Source organism: Natrix helvetica (genome assembly GCF_964273705.1).
Source record: "Natrix helvetica genome assembly, chromosome: 4".
In the NCBI taxonomy this organism is placed as follows: Eukaryota; Metazoa; Chordata; class Lepidosauria; order Squamata; family Natricidae; genus Natrix; species Natrix helvetica.
The window spans coordinates 106,118,494-106,137,508 of record NC_138550.1 but is presented as its reverse complement, the minus strand read 5'-3'; the positions used below and the strand labels follow the sequence as shown (position 1 = coordinate 106,137,508).

The window sequence follows — 19,015 nt, the reverse complement described above, 5'->3', positions numbered from 1 at the left end:
TCGTCCCCCTCTCCCTAGCAAAGTGGCAAGAGTTCATTGGGTCAGTCAAGGTGGAGGAGGCATTATTTCCAACACATCCTGCCAACTTTCCACAAGCACATTCAATGGGGAAACTGGCAGAAATTTGGAAGTTACTGCCTCTGCTTTTCGGCCCGCCCTTTATCATTCTCTGCTCAAGGATCACTGAAAAGGATGAAATTGTGGGTTATGGGTAGCCCAGCCTAGCATCAGAGGGATAGATCATGTGAAGTATTGATGCCGCTTTATAATGCCTTGGTGAGGCCACACTTGGAATACTGCATTCAGTTCTGGTCGCCATAATGTAAAAAAGATGTGGAGACTCTAGAAAGAGTGCAAAGAAGAGCAACAAAGATGATTAGGGGATTGGAGGAAAAGAGTGCAGAGAAGAGCAACAAAGATGATTAGGGGACTGGAGACTAAAACATATGAAGAATGGTTTCAGGAACTGGGTATGTTTAGCTTAAGAGAAAGAAGGACTAGGGGAGACATGATAGCAGTGTTCCAATATCTCAGGGGTTGCCACAAAGAAGAGGGAGTCACTATTTTCCAAGGCACCTGAGGGTAGAACAAGAAGCAATGGGTGGAAACTAATCAAGGAGAGAAGCAACTTAGAACTGAGGAGAAATTTCCTGACAGTGAGGGCAATTAATCAGTGGAACAGCTTGCCTCCAGAAGTTGTGAATGCCCCAACACTGGAAGTCTTTAAGAAGATGTTGGATAGCCATTTGCCTGAAATGGTATAGAGTTTCCTGCCTAGGCAGGGGGTTGGACTAGAAGACCTCCAAGATCCCTTCCAACTCTACTATTGTATTGTATTGTATTGTATTGTATTGTATTTACTAAAGACAATCTTGCAGAATCAGTTCATGCAATGGAAAGTACTTACTTTCTAGTCTCTTGACAATGTTCATGCCCTTCTCTGAACCTATTCCAGGTTTTCCGATTATTTTTTTTTAAGTGAGGGGGGCCTAGAATTGTACTCGTGTCAGAATCTGTCCAAAGCAGAATAAACCTATTGCTTCTTTTGAATTGAAAGCAGTTCTTCTCATTGATCCAACCTAAAATTGCATTTGCCTTTTTTGCAGCTGTGTCATGCTGCTGACTCATAGGGTGTTTTCAATGAAATACTATTACAAAATATTTTTCATAAATGTTATTACCAAGCCAGGTATCCTCCATCCCATACTTGCATATCTGTTTGTTTTTTTTTGTTTCCTAAGGGAATAACTTTGTACTTTGTTTAATTGCATCATATAACTTTCAGGCCATTTTCTTTACCAAGACTATTTTGAATTTTATTATTGTCTGCTAAAATTTCCTACCCTAATTTGTGTCATCTGCAGATTTTATAAGCATTTCCTCCACTGACAAAATATTGAAGAATAGAGGGCACAGTATATAATCCTATGGCATGTTCCCAATCGCTCTCTTCAGTTTGAAGCACTATTGATGAGCGCACTTTGAGTGCAGTTTTCGAGCCAGCTATGTGTAATTGTCATGCCACTCAACCCACACTTAATTAGTTTGCTAATCAGAATATCATGGAGTACTGTTTAAAATGCTTTGCTGAAATCAAGATATATTATGTCTATAGCATTCCCACAATGGGGTTTCTCAATCAAAAATTAATTATTAGATTAGTCTGGCAAGAGTTGTTCTTGACAAATCCATGGAGACTAATTGCCACATAATTTTCAAAATACGTACAGATTAATCTGTTTATGATTGATTGTAGACTCATCACAGATATCAGTGCCAGATTGACTGGTTTGCAGTTCTCCAGATTCTCTTTTTTCCCCTTTTTTGAAGGCATCTCTTTTTGAAAATAGCACTGTATTAGCATTTATTGAACTTAGTTCTTTTCTTGCAGATGTTTCATTACCAGGCTAAGTAACATCACCAGTACATCGAATATATCAAATATATTTGTAATTTGAAGTAATTTGATTGAATGACTGTATTAATTCTCTTTCAATAAGTCCCTGGTGAATTTTTGCTCTTTATTTAAAGTACTTAAACTACTTTTTTTAGCCTGAATGACTTCTGGAATAGTTTATACAGAATAATAACAAGACACTTTATCCTCGGATTTACAATCTAAAATGAAACAACATTGAAAGAAAAAAGATGTTAAGTATTATTTATGTATTTATTATGCCCTCTGTCATACAAATGACTATTCACCAGCCACAAGGAAGTGTTGGGTTTTGTTCTGTTGCTTTCTTTGCTTCTTCTGTATCAATATTTTATCTAACTGAGGCGAATTATAGTAAAAATCATGATGGACGCTGGCATTCCATAAATCAAATAAATATATCCCTCCCCACTTTTTAGAATGGGATGCTAATAGAACAAGATCTGCTACGGGATCCGATCCATGGTCAAAACATTTTTTATTTGCTTTTAACTAGTGTAGTATATTATATTCAGTAGAACACAAGTTTTCATAGAAAATTAAGGCAATAGGTGGTTAGAATAATGCCATTCCTGTATTCTGTTTTAGCACCACTTTCTGTAGAGAATAAAGGAAAATAGCATTTTGCTTCTACAGTTTAAATTACATGGGTTAAGGCTTAGAAAAATGATGATGATTTTAAAATGTACTTAAAAATAAAGTAAACAGAGGTCCCTCAGTTAATATAATGGTATTTGGATACAGATTGAGCAACAGTAGAGATTTTCTTCTGTACTGCTGCATTAGAAGGCTGAAAATTTGGCATCTGTTTTGATGAGAGGAGATGTGGAGACCAGTGAGCAGACTTTTGGCTGTGCTCCATTTGGTAAAAGATCTTACGTTCCCAGAGATCTTTCCACTGGTCTTTCCATTGCCAGTAGCAGTCACAGTTTAAGGGGCAATTGGCCCAAAAAGAATCAAGTTTCAGACTGGTAGTGAAGCTGTAGTTCACATAATAAACCAAGTGGCAGAATAATCCCTTGAACACGTACTTTATATGTACTTTATATGCATAATGTTGTTTTCTATGTCTGGCTCTCAAACGGAGTCTACCACACCCTTTTCGTTTGCTGTTGTTTCAATTTCTGGGTTAACTCACTCACTCCTGGCCTAAAAGCTTCTGCCAAGGAATTGCCAGGAACTGAGAATTACATACTTCAGAACACGCGGGAGACGATGATGATGATAGCATTAAGATGAAAGTCATTTGTGTCTTCCTCCCAGCATGGCTGGGGTGAAAAATGGTATCTGGCTTACCAGAAACAGATATCTTTAACAGGATCATTGCTCTGTAGAATCCATTCACTCCTCTACAGACTTAACTAGTAAGACATTGACTTCAGGTTCTCCTAAATTTGTAGCATGTAAAAAGAGTAAATAATATGGGATGCTTTCCATACAGATAATACAATACGATCATTACTCACTCTGTGGGAGCCTTTCCTAATACAGTATTTGCTAGTTGAGGGTGATGAAGGGAACAGCCCAGGGCATCTGGAAGGCTAAAGGACATTGTGCTGTGCTTTTCTTAGATACGTTAAGATCAGTTATTATTTTAAATAGGTGTATTACTTAATCAGTTTTGGGACAAAAGGATAATTTTTAAAGCAAAAGGTAAATACAATCTGGATTTTAAATGAACCTATTTTAAGACCTGGATAAATATTGGGCAGTGCTAAATGATTGTTTCTAAAGAAAAGGGGTATATTTACCAAAATATAATTGTGAATGAGATATCAAGATTCTTTTGCTATTAAATGCTACACTCAAATAGCTTGGATTACAGAAGTCTTCCCTACTTTTAATTTTTTTCTCTTTAAATATAATATTTCGGTCTCACTTTTCCTCCGGGAAAACTCAACTTTTCCCTGTTATCCTCACAACTATGGTGTGAAGTAGGTTAGATTAAGAGTGAACGACCGCATCAAGTAATTTAGTTGTACATAAGCTGAGTTTGATCTTGCAACCAGAGCTTTCGGGGAGCCATGATCTTTCTTCAGCATAACCGCATGAGGGTAGTCTAGAAATTGTGAGATTTCATATAACATGGGAGTTAAGAGAGAAGGCAGACAAACTATAGTTGCTATTTATGATAAATGAAGGAAATTTCAATCAGGAAGCCTTAGGTAAAGAATCACCTAAACCTTCCCCAACTTAATCCCTTCGAAATTCTTCTGAGAGTTCTGCATGGCCATTGTTACCCTCTTATATGGTGGTGCTATTTTCTGCTGTTGCTTTGCAAACGTATTTTATTCAGGGAAGCAGCTGATTTAGCCATTTTTATCTCTTGAGAATTTACAGTATCTCCGAGCAAGATATCATACACGCGTGTTGCCATGGTTTTAAGCTTACTTTCCTGTCATCTCACTTGAGAACTAGCCTTTCCTTCAGGATTTAATCACAAGACTACAGCTCATAAAGAAGTAAGATATGAGGAGTTAAAAAGAGCCAGCTGCCATTTGGAAGCCAGGTAAGGCCAAGAGCCTTGGAAAGAGGCAGCAACACATGTGCAGCTGTGATCTGTGGTGCTAAAGCAATGCTGGGCAGAATCCAGACATAGCTGTACATGAGAGATTAAGAACGACTATCACTGTCCCAATTTGATGGGGTTGCTAACTGATACTGTGGGGATGAAAGAATATGTGTGGCAGCTGCCAATAAGGTGTGGTTAATGATCATCCCATTACCATGATTGACTTCTTTCTAGCTTCTCATAATACCAACACTGATTTATAAACTCAAAAGCACTGATCTCTGATAAGTTTTCTTCTTCACTGTTGACACTAATTAAACAAGCTTTGCGTGCTAAGTCTTTGTGGCCTGTGAAGCCTAATAACTTACCCACAATCATTTTAAAATGACTTGGAGCATGTGCTCTATTGCATGAGAATTAGATGTGCAAGAGCAGAATTCAAATCTCAGTTCCAATTAAATAAGAGAAACATTTGTAGGCAAATTAGTTCTCCAATTGTAGGCTGATTAAACGCAATGCTACTGATGCAATATTTAAAATACATCAGAAAGCAGGTTGCTGAATCACATTTAAACAGAATTAAACACAAAAATATAAATGCCTATGGAGATTCCCAATCATCCAGGTCATGGTTTTTCCAAAGGTGCTTTTCAAAAGGCAACTGGACTTTCCTTGGGTTTTTTCTTTGAAAATGGGTGAAGTGAAGAACTAAGAAACTGAAGAAAATTCTTTGATGAAAAGCAAAATGTTTCCAAGGGGGAAAAAGGCAAGCAAGTCCAGTTGCCTTTTGGGGAAAAAACCCACCTTTTTAGCATTAGAGTAAAATCACTTAGGTCCGATATATACAACCTAGGTTTCTTACCATATATTGGATTATGACTTTCATAATGCCATCCAAGTCATGGTGATGATATGATTATAGTTCAACACATATCTGAAGGGGCGGGGGACAACATCCAGTTGATGTTGTCAAGAAGGTTGGCATATGTGCCCCCTTGTTGAATTAAGCAGCTTCGTCTACCTGAACAGAGTCAACCCCTTAGGGAAGATATATGAATCATCCTTCTAGCCAAACTAAATACCCAGATAGATTTCAAAAGTGCATTTGATTCTGTAATTCTGTTTAAAGTCAAAAGCTACTAACATGTTGCATGAAATTCTTGCACTTGCACCCTGGAGAAAAGAAAACCAGATACTGCAATTCTGAGAGCATTCCCTGGGTTTCAGTTCCAAACTTGTTTATAGGAAGAGACCAGTGGTGAAATTCAATTTTTTTTTTACAACCGGCTCTGTGGGTGTGGTTTGGTGGGCGTGGCTTGGTGGGCGTGGCAGAGAAAGGATACTGCAAAATCTCCATTCCCACCCAACTCTGGGGCCATCCAGAGGTGGTATTTTCCGGTTCTCCTCAAAATTTCTCCTTCCGGTTCTCCAGAACCTGCTGAATTTCACCCCTGGGAGAGACTTTTCCGAGTTGTGGCTTAGCCCTAAATATGACCGTCAAACGTACAAGATGGAAGGCATGCAGTTTATCACACTAAATATGCTGAGGTATAAGTGAAGCCTAATCATTCATTAAGAAGTCAATCTATTTCTAGTTAAATTTCTCCCATAATACTATTGAGATTTTAATTGATATGAAGAAAAAATACTGAATGGAATATCCCCTAATAGAAATGCTGCCTAGAAATAACCAGGACGATGAGATTCACAAAGTACCTCTTAGTTCTTTTGCTGCTGTATTAGAACAAGCCTCCAGTGGCTTTTTATGTGGAAATCTTCTCAATGGGTGTGGTGGGGAAGCCGTTTCCGTGACTCAGTGCAGGGAATTCCCTGATGATTTTAGATTTATTTTATTTTTTTGCTTCTGCCGAGTTTCCTTTTTAACTGCAGAGAATGGTGGATACAGAGTGAATTACAAAGACCTATTCAGAGCTGAGACATTCCATTCTGGAACTTTGCATTTATTTTTAGCCATTCAAAACCGGCCTACGAAGTAATGAAATAGGGGTGCAAAACTCCCTGCCACCATTCTCAGTGCCAAATCTCTTCCCGCCCCCTTCCCCCCCCCCGCGTGAAACACCCCATATCCCTGAATGATAACTGAGTCACTTCTGTCCTACAGGAATATTTTTATCCGCATCCTAATGAGAAAAATTGTGTTGGCGTTTGGTTTTTCTGGAAAACAGTTCCTATTAGATGTGAGGACACACACACCCATGAGCCAGAACTCATCTCGGCAGCACACTGAAGTGCATGTTTGAAGGAGTTAATTATGGCTTTTTCTGGTAGGCTGCCAAAATGAAAGCCACTCCAGAATTTTAGAAAAACACCCTCTGTTAAGCCCTTTGGATTTGTATGGTGCAAACAAAGCCCACTTAGAGAAAAAAATGTGGGGACTTCAGCACAGGAAGTGAATGTGAGAAGCCACTCTTAATCTCTCTAATTAATTGTATTTCAGACTCTATTAAAATGAAGGGAAAGCTTCAGTTTATATTTGTGAATTTAACTTGTTCTGGGATTTTCCCCCACCTTGCCTTCAGCTGTATAAACAGGAAGGCTATGCCTCTGTTTAGTTAGCCTGTTTCCCTTAGGTAAGAGAAGAAGCTAATGAACAGCTTCAGAAGTGTCAGGACTGGATCTCTATTCCCTGGATGGACATAACCTTAGGACTGAATCTCCTGTGCATCTGGCAATGCCAGAATCTGGCATTAATTTGAGCAGTTAGACACAAACAATAGGCAAGGATCCCTTTTTTTCTTTTTAAAAGACATCTTATTTTGGCAACATGCTTGCGTTTAGAAATAAGTTGTGCATTTGCCATTTCAACTTCTGGACACCAATCTTAAATTAACACAAAGAAACCTAAAACCATCGTGCATCAGATTTTAAAGAAGTAAATATTTTACTCCAACCATACGGAAAATAAAACAACAGTGCTCACCAAAATCAAAGGATTTTTCACTCTCTCCCCCTCCTCCCCAACCTGCTTGCAGGTTTTTTGGGTTTTTTTTTTTTTGTTCTTTTGTTTTTGAGGGGGTGAAATAGGTGATGAGGAGAGATGAAAGATTTGCTACTTTTTGCTTTATTGGCATTTTCTACATATATAATAAGCAACATTTGGGAAGAAACCCTTCAGTAAGTTCAGTTCAAACAGGGAATGCCTGAAATGTGTCTGTTTCAACTTTATGTTATGTCTGTAATTTGAATTATTTGCATTTTGGAAAGGTATAAATTGCTCTGGTATACTTTCATTGGATTTCAGCCAGGCAGGGAGTTGCCTTCAGCTGTGAGTCAGCCAGGCTGATGCAGATGTGGCAGCTTTACAATGGAAACTTTTGTGGCGTATCAATCCTCACTTTTCTAGCACAGTCTGACGAGAGACGGCATCTTGCATACTTGGATAGGATAACTGGCAAATATTGTACTGACCTAAAACTTTTTTCCTCAGGATAAGAAAGTCTTTTTAGCATTTTGAGACTCCTAAAAAATATTTCATCCATTCCTGTGTCTTTTCTTAAAAATAAGCAGGTTGATTCATATACACTTACAAAACATGTTTACTGTAGAGTTGTTGGTGTAATGATCTAGGATTTCTCTCTTGGAATGGATCCCAGTCTGTGGGTGTAGAGATTTCCCTTTTGGTTCACCAGACGCAACATGAGGAATTGTCTGATTTTCCTTTCCTTTCCTTTCTTCTCCTCTCTTCTCCTCTCCCCACCGCTCTTCTCTCTTAACTTTTTTAGTTAAAGGCTCTGGATTAGGAGTGGGAGATAGTGAGTTCTAATCCTCTTTAGGCATGAAAAACAGCTGGATGATTTCTGGCCAGCCATTGTCTCCTAGTCCCAGAAAGTACTGGCAAACCATTTCAGAAATGTTGCCAAGAAACTGCATGGAATTGTCCATATAGGCACCAACTGACTCAAAGCACCATAACTGATTTATTCTGCATTTGTTAAATGAAATTTATTCTTATTAAGTAATTTATTTCCCCCCTCCTTTTCTGTAATAGAGAAAGTCTGGAGATTCTCAGGGGAATTTCGTAATACAGCAGCAGTAACGCTTGCTTCTTTCAGATTGTCGAGCACACTCAGTATCATCCCTACTTTTGGACTTTTTAAAAAACTTAAGTTATTCTTAAAAAGTACTTTCCTGAACGCCCATATACGCTTTACCAACTTAAAAACTAGAAAATGGAACATAGCAATTCCTCTTTTCAGAACAGATTAAATATACCAAGTCTTAAACGTTCTGTGGTCATTTATAAAGGTGACAGAAAGACAAATGGATATCAATTTAGAATATTCTACCCAGAGCATTTTCATTCAGCCTTACTGATGGAACCTTGGGCCAGAAAGTATTTTTCCCATTTTTAATCATCATCATAACCTAGAGAAATCAATTAAGATGTGCAATCCTGACTGGCCACAGACTGGCATTTGACCTGGCTTCCCCTAGCTTGAATCCACAATGTAATTACCACAATATAATGTGGGAAGAAAGAATTAAGAATTAAGTCTTGAGCCAGAAAAGGGCATGGCTGGAATATACTTTTGCTCAGCATTAGACCCAGTTAGCCTTTCCAAGGCATTCTATTAATATCAAAAGCCCAAGAACACATTAAACTTTTCACTGGTCAAGTCTCTTTAGCACAGTTGGCCTCAACCAAACTTTGAGATTTCATCAACATTTGCCCCAGAAGTTATGATGATTACATATCTTTCATGTGGAACTTCTGACCTTCAGAACTAGTTGAGGGTTCATGTACGGCCAACACAGACACTTCATGTTACCTACTCAATAACCTGATTCTTATCCTCTCTATATATCAGGGGTTTCCAAACTTGGCAACTTTAAGACTTGTGGACTTCAATTCCCAGAATTCCTCAGATAGCCATGCTGTCATGTTGACAAGTTTCTAATAGAAAGTTTCTAAAAACTTTCTATTAGGCACAATATAAGCTGCAGTTGCAATTGAACGCTGATACGAATAGGAATAGATAAAATCAAACAAACTACTGCATTTTGTTGTATTTTATAAAATACACATTTTAAAAAAAATTAATAGCTAGCGGATGATAATTACTTTGCAGTGAGATTACCTATCACAAGTAGGAAGAGACCCTACTTCTTTTGATAGAAGGTTTTCATAAATTAGGCAACTCTGCCCAATTAGACAAAAACAAAGAGCATTCATTGGGGACTGAATCAGGTCTTTGGCTGTGGAAGCAGAATCAGTGGATAAACTGTTCCTTTCCCTTCCTCAAACTTCTTTAAACAGAAGTGTTTATTTCTTTATTCACTACAAAACTGAACTCATCTTGAATATCATGTCTGCATAATAAAGATATCTTAAAAGGGGAGCCCTCCCTCTTATTTGTGTGATTTATTATGCACTAAGCACATTAATTTGGATCTTTCATGTCCTTATCTTTAGATGGTCATCATGTGTGGGAAATGGAAGCCAAAACTGACAGAGAGTTGTGTAAGCCAGTAAGTGCCTCTTTTGCCTTTTGAAAAATACTGTGCTGCTTTTCTGGACGTGTTTATCTGTGCATTTTCTTCACTTTATCTTACTATTGTATTAATTATATGTAAATCATACATGCATTTTAAGATGAAGTTGGGTTTTTAAAAATAACCTATTTCAGTTCAAGCAATCATATGTCTTTGCCTCAGTTAATTACATTTTTTCTCACAGTAAAGCTAGATGTAAGGTATAATTGTAAACAGAATGGTAATCAATCATTTATTCATTTATGAAATGTAGATGTCTCCCTAATCTGTTCTAATTCTTAGTGACTTACAAATTCAATGATTAAGGTACAATAAAAATAAAGAAAAGATCAAAACTCGGAAAAAACAACAACAGTCATGTTTAAAAATAGAATATACATATGGGATTCATCACCCACACTAACCTGGTTCTGGAAACAGAGCCAAGTTTTAAATAGGGCCAGAGCAAAGACCATTGTGAATAGGATAGTCATGGCTGGAATAGTTAATTTGGGTGGCTTAAAAAGGATAGTAGACAAATGTATGGAGGACAGCCTATCAAGCCACTAATTCTGGAATGGATGGAACTGGCATGACTTCTAATACTAGGTGCACCTTTTCTTGTATCCACTAAAAGTTATCCACTTGAAAATCTAAATACTAAGCTAAGAGCTCCTCCACACCATTTTTTTAATATGCTTCTGTTTTTGAGAAGGGATTTAATAATAATAATAATAATAATAATAATAATAATAATAATAATAATAATAATAATAATGCTCTCACAGCCTACTAGTTCCCACATCTCTGCAGTGAGGTTGGTACTGATCCTGCCTTCTTCTCTAGACCTGCAGTGGGAGGTGGCAGGGGATTCAGAGTGGAGAAACCAGCGTGCCTGGCATTCTCTGAGCAGTTAAAATAAGTGGATTGACAATAAACCCGCCTCCATCCTTTTTAAATGATTACATGCAAGAAAGCACCAGAACTGCCACCACCAGAGTAGCCAAATGTATCGAGGTTCTGCCATGTCAAAATAGATGAGATGATATAGGTGAGAAGAGGGGTGGATGAAAGAGGGATCCCAAAGGTTTCTAGTTCTGGAGCATCAAGCAAAAATGAGAGAAGCACCATTTGAGTACTGAGGAGCCGTGCAGGAGTTGCAGTCACAACTCTGGAGCTGTACTACCAAGGGCCCTGCCTACAGTAGGGCTCATAATTGCTGTTGGATTTGGAAAAAGCCTTTAAGATTACTTCTGTAGCCACCTTCTTTACTTTTCTGCACAAATTCTATGAGGATTGTCAAGCTCATGGAAGTCTTACATGGTCTTCTACAAGGCCTACACTATATTCTGGGGAAAAAAAACATAAGAAAAAGAAAAGGAGATAGTTGCACCCTGGCAGCCATAGTAACTATGGCCATGAAATTCCAGAGGCCTCAGTCTGATGGGAGGTTGGGTCCGATATTGAGTAGAAGCTCAACAGGTTTCCAACCCAATTTAATCTCAGGATGTTATTTTTCCCATAGAAGATCTTTCCTGTTGGATTATTTGATCAAACGTTAGCCTGTCTCAGCAGTAAGCCAGCTGCATGATAGGAGGTGGGTTTTTTTTTTGGGAGGATATGCCCTCAAGAAATGGTAATGATTAGAGGACTAATCTTATGTTGCAGTGTTCTTAAGACAGGTCATTTACCTTTTTCAGTGCCTTCCGGGGCATTTGTTTGCTTTATTCTTCTGATTCAAATGTTCTTTAACTGTGATTCACCGCTAACATACTTTTATCCCCTTTTTAGACTTTATTAGTTGCTGAGATTCCACCATTCCGCAATCAGAGAATTACAAGTCCTGTCCAAGTCAATTTCTATGTCTGCAATGGAAAGAGAAAGAGAAGCCAGTACCAACTTTTCACCTATCTTCCTGCTAATGGTAACAATTTATTTCTAATTTTAAGCAGCATGAAATAAATAAATTTTAAGCGGCATGAAATAAATTTTGTGTGTTTTATTTTAAAATTTGCAGCAAAGTTTAAAATTGAAAATAAAAACCAAACATTCAGTGGCAGAATAGAAACAAGAAAAATGTCTTTCTGTACAAATTGTGGAATAGCCTTTGCAGTAGACATATGAAAAACTTAATAAAAGTTCTATCTCCTTGCAGATACATGCGTCTACTAACATCCAATATTTGTTAGTCTCATTAAATAAGATTCTGATAATGCTCCATTGCAGTTCTTCAGCCTAGCTCACTGCTCACTCCAAGAGTTCGATTCTGAGTGGTTCAAGGTTGACTTAGCCTTCCTTCTTTCTGAGATTGGTAAAAATGAGGACCCAGATTGTTGGGAACCATATGCTGACTCTGTAAACCGCTTAGAGAGGGCTGTAAAGCACTCTGAAGCGGTATATAAGTCTAAGTTCTATTGCTGTTGCTATTCTGTGACTAATAACCTTGGAGGTTGGGACTTTGGGGGACTTGAAAATATACAGAAGACACAGTTTTCCCATGCCCGCTTTAAAAAACCAGACATCAATCAATCATGTTGCCCAGAAAAAAAAAAGATGTTAGTTATAGGAACACGGTGCCTTGTAATTTTCTCTATCAGTTATTGGCAGGAAGTATTTTCAGCATCCTAAGGAGAAAAGAAGTCAACTAAAGTATATTTAGTGAATTAGACAAACTTCAAGTTGAGGCTATTTGCAGCCCATAAGTTGCTGGTTACTGATCCTGGTCTAAGAGTTCAATTCAATCTTCCCCCAAAGCTGCAGAGACCATAAAAGTAAATGTCCCCAGAGTTCAATGATTGGTTACAATAAAAGCTATTCTAAGTCATTATCCCACAAACCCAAGTTGTCAGCTATTTAGGCGACAACTCAGAATCCATTGTCTCAGGGAGGACAGCACCAATATTTTAAACAGAATCTCACACATGGTGATTTGTGCAGCACAGTTCTTTTTGTTCCTGCCTTAAGCCATTAAAAAATCCTTTGTGCATTTTTTAAGATAACAGGTTTATGAGATTTGTCAGAATAGCTTCTATCATTTCAAGGACTATAGCATTGAATAAAATCTACTTGCATCCACATTTCCATGGTCAAAACCTTTTGAAAAACTCTCACTTGTTTGCAAGGGAGAGAATTAAAAAAAAAAACAGTTCGGAAAAATAGTGCACAGAAATAGAATTTGTATGCTGTATTGGAAAAGAACATATGTTTGGCATGTGTATCTTTAAAAAGCTGTATCATAAGAGCTGATGTTAGAAAGAAGTACCTGAGTAATTTTCACGTATCAGTAACATCGGCAGCATAAAAATTCAATAAATTAAAAAAATAAAATTTCTATTACTTTCTCAGGAATGTTATACTCACATTTGTGTGTGAGAGAGGAGTTAGTTATATTAGCAAAATTTGACCAACAGTAAGAATAAAAACTATACATAACTTTACTGTATCATAAACTTTACTTTTGGAAATCATTTGTATATAATCTTTTCCTACACAAAAGCTTAGCCTTAGCTCATTGATGGGAGCAAAAGAACGCAACTAAATAGTCAGGTCCTTTTCTTTGAGAACAGATGCCCCAGTAATATATCTTATTTCTCCCAAATACATTGTGATATGTAAACATAAATAGTTTTTATGTACATGTGCAAATGTGTGCAGAAATCCAGAATGCAGTATAAAGTTTATGATACAGTACTAGCCAAAGAGTTACCATGTTGTTGATCCAGCTCCACAAATTCTGGCTCAAAAGTTACAGTGGAACAATTACTATTTTTGAGGCTTAGGGATAGTTTAGTGGTTCTTGCATATCCCACACAATGTTTGTACTGAGTTTTGTTCTCAGTATATCAGGTTTTATTTGTTCTTTCAATTCTGCAAATCAGAGAAACCTTTATAGTTTGCTGCACCAGTATATCATTGTGGAAATAAGGTACCAAGACTGTCAGAATCAGGGCTGCAAAACTTCATATGAACACCAGATGGATGGAACAAAGAATTAGAGTTTTTGATATGTTGTTTGTCCCATCCAGTGGGCATCTGGATCTTTGCAGCACCAATGAGCCACTTTTTTTAAAAAAAGCTCTGCTTGGGTTCCTGTGCTTATGGATATGTGTAAATCGTGTTTTTTTTTTAATTTCCTTATGTATTTGTTATCATATTGTATTATGTGTATTTTATATTTTGTTTGGTTTTATTATACCACCTCTCAGAATCAGTTTGGAATCAGGTGGACCCTAAATTGAATAAATTAAATCAAATCAAATCACAGCCTTGTTTGCAGTTTCACACATGCATGAAATACATGAAATACATATGCATGAAATCTTATTTGGATGTTGTGCTTTAATGGATACTCAATTTCCCCACTATTTGAGTAAATCAAGAGTTTACTATATAAAAGCAAATTAAATAAACATATGTACTTATCAACAGGACAGAAAAAACTGCTTTAGTGAAAGTTACTGTTATAAGTAACTTTTCATATTGTAAGCTGCCCGAATGTCTATGGAGATTCTCAGTCATCCAAGTCATGGTTGTCTCAAAGGTGCTTTTTTCAAGTGGCAACTGGACTTTCTGGTTTTTCTTTGAAGACATTTCGCTTCTCATCCAAGAAGTTTGAAACAGGTTGCAGCCTGGTAGTGGGCTGTGACCCAGGGCTTGGGGACCCCTGACTTAGAAGCACTGCTTTATAGAAAATAAAATATACATTATAATATTGAGACACCAAGACTTTATTTTGAAATCTAATGAGCTTTTTAAAATATCTTTTTCCACTCGACACCTCTGTTTTCTGGAGGAACAGTATGAATTATTCCTTTGCTGTTTACCCATATAATGCAGATCACTCCTTTCCATTGATCTAAGCCTAAACCACAAATATAGTCCTTCCAGATGTGCTACTGGACTTCTTTATCACAGAATTCCTTGTTGGGATGATTGTTGCCAGAGTGGTGAGGAATTCTGAGAGTTTACACCACACTTCTAGAGAGATAGTTTAGCAAAGCTGATTTACAGTTTGGGGAAGCCCCATTTGGTAGGGAGGGTTGCTCCCTTCATCATGGTGTTAATAGTATTGTTACTGTATGCAGCAGAAACCTCTCCCTTACCATTACTCTGCTGGCATTGATTTCAATATGACAAAAAGTAGATTCAGTCCCACAACTGTAGACCTGGATGAAGAGCTGAAGAGTAGAACTACAAAGTTATTTTCTCCAGACTGGCTAGAAGAACAGGCAGCAGTATCCCTTCTTAATGCTTGATTTTAATGCAATCATTTTGATAGAAATTGCTACTATAATAATGAGTCACACTAGATCATTCACTTTTAAACTTTCACGAATGTGAAGGTAGGTTGATTCCTGATTTTTAAAACGTCTTTTGCAACCAACATCTGTTTTAAAACTCATATTTAAAGCCAAGTAAAACCACTCATTCTGCTTCAAATCCTGTGCCAACCATATGATTGACAGTGAGAAGAGTGCCAAATATATTTTTCCAGATAACAATACTTTCTTTTTCAGTTATTTGTAATCTTGTCTGTCAGTATCCATTTTTACTAAATACTTATAGTCTCATTCTTCCATTTGATATTCTGGTCTTATGCCAGCATTATACTACTTACCACTAGACCACCTCAATGATGGTTATAAAAATTCATGAAGTGACGCATGAAGCATCAAAGCAATTGACCCAAGATACAGCAAATGTTATAACAGTTTTATACTGAAGAACAAAGTTACAATTATTACAGTTAAAACCTCAAAGACCTCTTGAAGATTAGCAAAAGTCATATTAAAAACGAAGCAAGACACTGCCCATCTGAATTTTTTTAGATACAGTCTATGTTGCTTGAGTTTAGGCAATCTCAACTAGTCATATAAGTATTTATATACAAAATGTGATGTGTTAATGCCAATAAATAGACATAACTAGAAACAATATCCCATGCTGTGTGTGTGTGTAATTTTCTCACCTGTTTTGTTCCTACTTACTTTTCTCCATATGATCCCATTTAATCATAATGTCTATGGAGATTCTCTCTCATCCAAGCCATGGTTATCCCAAAGGTGCTTTTTCAAAAAGCAACTGCATTTTGTTTTTCCTTGAAGGCGTTTCTCATCCAAGGAAATTCTTCAGTTCTGGCTTCAGTTCTTCTATCCTCAGTCAGAACCAAAGAAGGTTCTTGGATGAAAAGCGAAACGTCTTCAAAGAAAAACAAAGTCCAGTTGCCTTTTGAAAAAAACACCATAATCATAATATTCTCAATCATAATATTGAGAATAAATCCCAATCTATTCCCATAGTAGCAAGAAATATTATTTATATATTTAGAATGAAAGGTTTTGTTTATTATTTTTGTTATAATATTATTCCCAAAGGCTGTTACCTCTACTGTAAGTTCAAAAGGGAATGGAGGATAGTGGCTGAATCACAGAGATGGTAACACCTGAAGGTCATTCTCTACTATCATGATTGAGCTGGATTTCAACTATTGAATCCCACTGTTCTGCCTAATGACATATTATTTCAGAGGACCTGAAGAAGGAAACAGCACCTACTTGGCCTGATACAGTCTGCTGACACTGATTTCAGTTGAAAAGTACTGAATGACTGTTTAGGTTTAGCATTTTGTTGTTCGGATTATCTAGTTTCCCACTGAGATTTCCACCCTTAGAAAATATAAAATAATATGCAACCATACTTTTTAATTTCAGCTAATAACAATCCCTCTCCCAAAGCTTAAATAATCATGTCATTTGGCATGTCATCCTTTGTGAAACTGACATTTCAACTACATTTAGCATGCGTGGGCATGCAAAAGTAAAAGGGGATCTCATTTATAAAGTTGAACCTGACCTTTTAATTTTTAGAGGTAACTTTCTGCATTGCAGAAAGAAAGTCATCATGATTCTGAGGATGCGTCTGAAAATAGTGATCAGAAGTCAATTTTGTCAGCATTGGGCTCGACTTCCTGTTTTGTAACTATAATTATCTCTTTGACTATTTGCAGTGATAGTTCTCCAGTGATGACATTTAAGAGACTTTTTCGCATCCTGCCTCCACCCACTATATTTCATTTTCTAAACCAGCACAATTTGGGTAGCCTAAAGTAGGGGCAGCCTTTCCAACTGATACTTCCAGATTCATTGGATTGTACTTCACATAATTCTCATGTGAGTCAACTGGGAACTACAACAAGACGTAGGCAAAGCATATCTGGAAGTTTCAGGGTTGGGTAAGCTGAATTAGGGAAAAATAATGAATCTGCAATACAGTGTGCTTACTCTCTTTGTTGTAATAGCCCTCTCCATTTTTTACTATTAATCTCCTGGCGAGATTTAACTTAAAATATTCATGAAAAGTTGAGCAAATTCTTTAAAATTTCTGGGTCAGCAGAATTTGCTGTCAGGTGGCAAGAGAATAATCTTACAAAAATTGTAAAGACGATAATAGTGCAAAGCAATTGGATATCTACCCCAAGAATACCCTAAGGTAGAAGCTTGTCCATCCCAAGGATAAAGCACCCAGACACAAACTGAGCAACGTGGTATAAGCAGTACAATGCAGTGAGCCATGTGCAGATCTGTACATTGGGGAAACAAAACAACCACTTCATAAACGCATGGCACAACATAGGAGAACAAACCAATCAGGACTAGTCAAAACGGAACTGCCAACTCTCAACAGAGTGGGGAGGGATAGAACATCATCTATCTCCAATCTACAACACAGTCCTTTCAATAGTTCCAAGAAGGCTCCTCATCTATTTGCACCACTCAGGTGACCCTGATGACACAGATAAACCTCCAGGTGGCCTTAACAACTCACTAAAAGAATGCAAATGACCAGCTGTCCGCAAGGAGTATAAATCCTTCCATTCTCCACTATTCAGCCAGAGCTAAAGAAGCTTCTTGAATGAGAAGCGAAACAACTTCAAAGAAAATCCTCAGTTGCCTCTTGTTTAAGACTTATGGACTTCAACTCCCAGAATTCCCCAACCAATTGAAGTCCACAAGTGCTCAAGTTGCTAAACTACTGTTTTAGATAAAGGTTATTAAGTATTGACCAGGTGCTTGAGACCATGTGGTATTAAGATATTTTATGTGTCACGGTGTTTTAAAATCAGATAGTAACACTAATGTCAGGATCAACAATTCAGAGTGTCTGTGATTACCTGAACAGAAATGATTTGCAACTGACTTTCATTTTTTTCTTAAGTGAAGATTGCAGATGTATGGCTTCTAAAATGTGTCTGTAGTCTGTTAGTGTATTTTCTACATATGGAAGATGACATTTCTGGCATGTAAATTATGCAGGGGATTTTTATTTGATGTAATAAGTTCTGCCAATTGTAGTACTTTGGAAGGTAGCAGGCTTTAAGCACAGGCTATACATTTATAATTTAAGATAGTTTAAGAACTACTGTCACTGGTAATCTGCACAGATGTAAAGGTTGGCAGAACGTTATGCAAAAATTTATAGATTGCTTTAAATTAGATTTGGCTGAAAATGATTCACTTTTGCTGATTGCCAGGTGGCATTTAAGTGATATGAACAGGAGATTTTTGTTGTTGTTGTTGACTGATTCCTCTTTTTAAAAAATAAATGTTTTTGTTATGGATAGTTGTGTGATAAATTTTCCAATGATACGTGCAGCAGATGTTCTATGCTAAAGGTATTTTTATTGGTTCTTTTTCTATATTTTCTTTGTTGTAGATTCATTGGATCTTGAGAGCCAAAGTGTAGGTGATATTCTTCTTTAGGATTTCCAATTTAGATAGGTCTGGGCAGAAGTAGATTTGTTGTACTTCCCAAAATATTTCAAGCAGCATAGCCAGTATTGAGATTTCTGGAAGTTGAAGTCCACATATCTAAATAATACTCTGATTGGGAAAAGCTGCTATAAGGAGATGTGAAGTAAGACATTACTGCAGTCAAATTAAAATACTTGATTGTGAATATCACATTACTTTTGTGAATAAGTTATTATCTTTTTTATAATATCAACGTTTTTTACAACTCAATATATAAATATATTTTCCTACATGAGATAAAGAGGATTCTGATTAGTAATTTGC

The 19,015-nt window shown here is 37.0% G+C and overlaps 1 protein-coding gene across 3 annotated transcripts in view; it reads left to right on the top strand.

Moving 5' to 3' along the window:
* The window catches only part of NFATC1 (nuclear factor of activated T cells 1), a 136,263-nt gene that overhangs the window by 79,566 nt on the left and 37,682 nt on the right, over positions 1–19,015 (top strand). For all 3 annotated transcript variants that reach the window (XM_081950270.1, XM_081950269.1, XM_081950271.1), the window contains exons 7-8: positions 9,883–9,938; positions 11,733–11,865. In XM_081950270.1, coding sequence (XP_081806396.1) covers positions 9,883–9,938; positions 11,733–11,865 — 189 coding nt within the window. The remainder of the gene's footprint in view (positions 1–9,882; positions 9,939–11,732; positions 11,866–19,015) is intronic.